The sequence below is a fragment of the Mustela putorius genome, unplaced genomic scaffold, assembly GCF_011764305.1.
Source record: "Mustela putorius furo isolate JIRA1106 unplaced genomic scaffold, ASM1176430v1.1 tig00000905_pilon_pilon_pilon, whole genome shotgun sequence".
NCBI lineage: Eukaryota > Metazoa > Chordata > Mammalia > Carnivora > Mustelidae > Mustela > Mustela putorius.
The window spans coordinates 580,170-586,058 of NW_025421511.1; the positions used below are offsets into that span (position 1 = coordinate 580,170).

At 52.7% G+C, this 5,889-nt stretch overlaps 1 protein-coding gene across 1 annotated transcript; it reads left to right on the top strand.

Moving 5' to 3' along the window:
* The first annotated feature begins 2,649 nt into the window (after positions 1 to 2,649).
* Positions 2,650 to 5,618, top strand: LOC123393617 (putative protein FAM90A14P). The gene is made up of 3 exons (XM_045086160.1): positions 2,650 to 2,769; positions 3,159 to 3,293; positions 4,560 to 5,618. The coding sequence occupies exons 1-3, from the start codon at positions 2,650 to 2,652 to the stop codon at positions 5,490 to 5,492; spliced, it is 1,188 nt and encodes a 395-aa protein (XP_044942095.1). The 3' UTR covers positions 5,493 to 5,618.
* The last annotated feature ends 271 nt before the right edge of the window (positions 5,619 to 5,889 follow it).

The following is a 5,889-nucleotide window of genomic DNA, read 5'->3' on the forward strand; positions in this document are numbered from 1 at the left end:
AGCATAGGTTCTTTCCCATTTTCAACTCTGTGTACCCCATGTTGTATTGCCATAGCATGGATTCTTGTGTGTTCATTGGGGCACTGGCTGGTGCCACTGGATATGAGTTGAGGCCAGTTGGAGCATGAGAGGAAATGGAAGGCATGGGAGTCTGGGTGGGGCAGGGTAAGGATGAAGAAGAGCATACAGGTGGGGCAGTGGCAGGGGTCCCATGAGACTGGGTGTGGCCAGGAGGAGGCTGGAGGAAGCTCTGGTAAGACTGAAAGTTGCCAGGCTGGGACTGGACCATGGCCTTAGAAAGGTCCATTCAAAATCCATTCTCTGTGCAAGACACACCAATCTTAGAGATGGGATCCATGATCAAAGGAGCAAGACTGATACAAAGTGAAGGTTAAGCAGAATTTTATTTTGCACCAAGTATCGAGAATTAAACCGACCGGTCAGGGCCGTCTCTTCTGGAGACAGCGACCTCTTCCCAGCTTCACAGACTAACTTTTATAGAGCACAGGTGGCCAAGGAGATCGTAACACACACAGAAAGTTGCGTAGTCGGGTTGGGCCACACACAGGTGGCCAATTGAATTACAATTTACCCTATAGCAGCTCTTTGAACTGGTCTAGCATTCTGGTCAGAACTGGCGCTCAAGTTTGGTGACCAAAGGGCAGGGTTTACATTCTTTGTTCGTTAGGGAGGTTGAGTTTCAGTTGAGTGCCCCTTATTGATGTTCCGGGAACTCTGAGTCATTAATTTTTTTTTGGTAAACAACAAAATGGCCGCTCCACCAATATGGAGTCTCTTAGGCCAAGCGGGCCCCAACACTTAGAGTGGGAAACTGCCCAGAGGGCCAAAAGGATTGGAAATGGAAGCCCTCCCCTTGGGCTAGTGGTGGTGGTACTTGATGGACTGTTTTGGAAGAAAGATGCTCTCTTGCATTCCAGTCAGGAAGGCCCAGGTGATAGGAATCCAGCCTTCTATCCTCCATTCTCTTTAAAGAATCCCTAGGACAGGGGCACCTACGTGGCTCATTTTCTTAAGTGGCTGACACTTCATTTCAGATCACATCTTGATCTCAGGGTTCTGGGGTCTGGCCCCACACTGGGCTCCAAGCTCAGGCTTAGAGATTCTCTCTCTCCCTCTCCCTCTCCCTCTGCTCTCTCTCTCTCTCTCTCTCATTCAAAACTAAACAAAACAAAATGAAGCAGTCGTAGCCTCCAGGGTGTAATTTTCTTAGGGAAAAGAAGTATTTTGGAAAGATGATATGTGTATGACATGATATTACCATGCCTGAAAATGCTTCGCAAGAAGGCATTGTTGATTGGGTCTGCCCTATTAACAAGAGAGACGACCTTGGGGCTATAGAAAAGTCAGGGCGGGAAGGAAGTGGCCCTTTCTGACCATTCCTTTGGCATGTTTGACTCGCAGTCTCCTCCAGTGGAGTCTGTCTAGTACCTTCCTGAGCCTCTAATGAGAGACAGGAGGAGCACCATTGCATTTCTGGTGGGTTTTGGGACAGCTGCATCCTTAGAAGCTAGAGAAATAGGACAGTGAGGAAATTATGGGGTGATGTGCCTTTTCTCAATGCGCTAAAGACTGGTTCCATATTCTGGAATATTCAGAATATGAAACCATATTCTGAGAAGAGAGACTGATCAAAGGCATGACTGCCAATGCTCTTGACTCCCTGAGGTTCCACTTCCAAAGGAACTGACCCCAATAGTCTGATTGCAGTGGGCTCATGGAGGTGTTGTGACAGAATCTTGGTCCGTTTCTCTGTGGGACTGGGAGCCTAAAGAAGTCACAGGTTCAGGGCACCTGGCTGGCTGAGTTGATTGTCTGACTTTGTCTCAGGTCATGATTCCAGGGTCCTATAATGGAGCCCCTCATTTGGCTCCCTGCTCAGCAGGTAGTCTGCTTGTCCTTCTGCCCTTACCCTACCTCGATCATTCTCTCTCTCTCTGTCTTAATAAAAAAAAAATATTCAAAATGAAAAAGAAGTCCCAGGTTCACATGAAGTTAAAAGCTATTCATTTCCCAAGGATTAGAAGAGAGTTAAGAATGGGGCACTGAAAAGAAAACATGGTATCAAAGAGTTGAGACCCTCAGATGGGCCACTTCCCTCATTCCATCAAGAGAAGTGATGTTTTTCCAAGGGATCTTATAGTTGAAAATGGCTTCCTCCGGTGTCAGTGGGGAAATGGAGAGTGTGGCGAGGAAAGGATACCTGCTTTTCCATTTTCAACTCTGAGTGTCCCATGGAGTATTGTCATAGCTTTGATTCTTGTGTAAATCAGGGGCAGTTCTGTCCCTGGTTTTGCTTCCAGAGTGCATTGTGAGAGAATTCACAAGCACCTCTCTGGTAAGTCATTCAAGGCAACTTCACCTGCCTTTCCTAAGGGCACCATCCTGGGGGCGGAGGGGTGGGCAGGAGAGTATGGAGGACAGGAAGGGATGAGAGGTCACAGGGTGACGACTATGTTTGATCTGGTGGTCCTGAGGCCCCCGCATACCTACTTGGAGAAGAAGGGACAGGAAAGAGGCTTGCATCTGTGTGAATACGACTGTCCTTTTTTTTTTTTGACTCAGGAAATCCAGACACCCATCCCCGAGGCAGGCCGGCCAACTGCCACGTCCCTTAAGGAATTAGGACAGATGGCGGACAGACAGACCCAGCTTGAGCCCTACAGACCCTTGAAAGCCCAGAAAGGGAAGAGGCCACCGAGGGCATCCTTAGCACCCAGGGCTCCTGGGCCAGAGGAGGAGGATCCCAGGGTAAGCAGAGGCCGGCATGTGCTGTGAGGAGGGGGTCTGCCATGACTGTGGAGACAGGCTTGGCCCATGGAGAGTTCTGTGTCCATGACTCAGTTGTCTTTTCCCGGGCCAGGACCACCTGCCCCGGAGGCTCGTCACCAGACGTAGTGGAGCATTCAGACACAGCGAGGGTCTACCTCAGGAGTGTACGGGCTCCGGTCCAGGCTGGTGTTTGTCCAGGTCTCTCCAGAGGGTTCCTTCAGTTCAGCCTGACTCTTGCAATCCCTCCTCCATGTCCCTCCTGGAGAGGCTGGGGGGAAGCATCCCACGGTCTTCGGAAGGCTGGCACCTCACAAGCCGAGGTGATGCCCCCTGTCCACAACCACTGATCCTTTCTTCTTCCTCCCCAGGTGAAGTGCAGGGACTGTGGAGCTTTTGGGCACAAGGCATCCAGCAGCAGGTGCCCCATGAAGCACTGGGGCAGGGCCTTCGACCTCCAGGCCTTGGGCTCCAGGAAGCTGAAGGAGAACATAGAACCACGCGCAGTCAGCGGGACCAGCAGAACCCCGGGCCCTTGAAGCAGGCTGAGAGGGAGAAGGGAGAGGGACCAAGGTGAGGAACGTGGCTTGCTCCTGTCCCCCCAATCCCAGGGCTGACGTCTAAGGACACTGTGTCTCTGCCCCTGGACACTGTGTGCTGTGCTGTCCTCACACACAGACAGGGAGGGCTGGGGAGGCCGACAAAGGAGCTCTCCATCCTCCAGGGTCCACACTTAGGCTACTCAGCTGCCCTTGCTGAATCGGCGAGAGTGTGTGAGTGGTGGGGAGGGTGTCCCCTTACCAGGGGACATATGGGAACCTGGCTAATGCCAAGCAGACTTGCCAGAGCCCCCAAATGCTAGTAGCTCTAGGCAAACCTGGAGGGCTCCCTGGAGGGCTTTCGGGAGTGGGGGGAAGAATGGCAGGGGAGGGAAAGGACGCTGCTGTCTGAGGCCTCAGGCTTTGTCCCAGTTTGAAGCCGTGAAACTGAGTTTCTTCCACTTCCCACACTTTGTTGTGCAGGCAAGCCCGCCAGAGGGAGGCCCTGCTCCGGAGATTCCCCAGGCAACTCCAAGGCGAGCAGAAGCAAACCTGGAAGGATTGCACAGAATCCTGCAGCTACGTGAGGGTGAGTGTCCCCTGCTTCCTGGCTCCTGTTCGGTCTGGTGGACCCTGATGAGCTTCGTTGCCTTCCTGGGTGAGGACTGACCCCACTTCCGTTCTGAGCCGTGTGAGCTCAGGGGGGCATCCTCCTCCCCCATTTCCCTTGCTGTCCATCACGGTGCCTTATTCCTGGGATGTGTGTGTGTGCACAGTGGGTGTGTGGGAGGGAAAGCACTGGAGGACACTGTTCTCACACATAGAACCCTCGATGGAAGAGCAGGGAACTTTGCTTTGGGACACATTCTCCCACATCGTCCATCAAATCTCAGTAGCCTCTGCAGTGGCTCCACAGCGGCAGGATTCCTGTGCTCTCCAGAGCCCAGTAGATGGTCCGCTGGAGGAACCGAAGATGTTTTTGCAGAAGCTTTCTCGGTTCCTCCCCGATAGAAAAAGGGTGTCCAGGAGATCCTGTCGAGTATTTATTCCTGACCACCCCTGAGCTGTGGTCCCACCTCCTGTGTACACAGAACCTTTCCTGTCATCCACTGCTGAACTGAACATACTAAGTTCTTGGGGTTGTGTGAGTTTCTTGGTTTTCCTTCGTGGCAATGTTGTCTTGGTGGTGAGGAAAAAACTAATGCGCATTTCCGTGTGTTCCTTTTCCCACAGCGTCCACACACACCGATGCCCGTCTATACCACTAAGAGAGCGTCTGTCCTGGAGCCTCCCCTCCCATGGGAGCCACCTACCCAAACCGCTGACATGAGAGTCGGGTACCACTCAGCTGCTCTCCTCAGAAGCCCTTCAGGGAGCGTCTTCCCCCCTGGTGCACGACATGAGGCACAGAGAGTGGTGACGCCTGACAGACCCCTGGCATGCCAACCCTATGCCAAGGAGGGTGGCCCGGTTGTCCATGTGTCAGGAAAGAGGCCCCGAGGAGACTCCTTTGAAGTTCCCCAGGCTGTGTCCAAGGTAGATGGCGTGCACCATGTCCAGGCACCAGCCAAGGTTCCTGAGGAGAATGCATGTCCTAACGCAAGCCACGCTATGGTTCAGAATTTCCAAAACTACCTCAAGACAGCAGGCAAGAGAGGTGTCCAGATCTCTCTAGAGATGGGCCTGAAGCCCCGAAAGAAAGCACGCTGGAGCCCCTTCCAGCACCACCACAAGAGCATACAGGAAAGCCATCTGGGGGCTTCGGAGAGTCTGTGTCCTCCTGCAAAGAGAAGTGCATGTGGACCCCCAGCGGCACCCCTACTGACCGGGAAGACACCTGCCCCAGTGCAAGTCATCGACCTGCAGCCTGCACACCCCCGACCTCTCCTGGAAACGGTCCAGGCATGCATCGAAACCCCACGTCCACATTCCAAGCCCGCCCCTGGCACGCCTCTGAGAATGGTCTTCACGAGATTGGACAAAGCCTGCTGGAGCTCCAGGTTCCTAACACCTCCCTTGCTCCATCCCGCTGAGAAGTCAGCCCCTCCTGGTCAGGGCCCTCCTGTCATTCAGAAATCCGAGGGATTCTTTGGTCACGTCCCTGTGAGTGTCCTCCATGAGGACCTGCAGGTGTCCTCGTCCTCTGAAGACAGTGAGAGAGACTGAGACAGCGCATGGCCTCAGAGACTTGTCCTCCAGCCCAGGGGATCCCGAGGAGGTGTCTGTTGAATGGAGGACAAGTCATAGTCCTGGGCTGATGTGTGGAATCAGCACTTCCTCAGCTGCAGTGGATAGAAATGGTGGAGTCTTCATCATGTTGGGTATCCTGCTTTTGGGGAGCGTGCACATGCAAACCGAACACACACACACACACACACACACACACACTCATCATGTAAATAGATGTGACCTTTCAAAAGGTACTTACCCACTGGGATGTCAAGCTTGCTTTACTTAAAGACATTCTCTATGGAATTGAGTGAAATGATGCTGATAAATGGTAAATACAAATGTAAATTTAACCTAGGACCTAAACCTGTATTTGGTTAATATCTGAATTGGG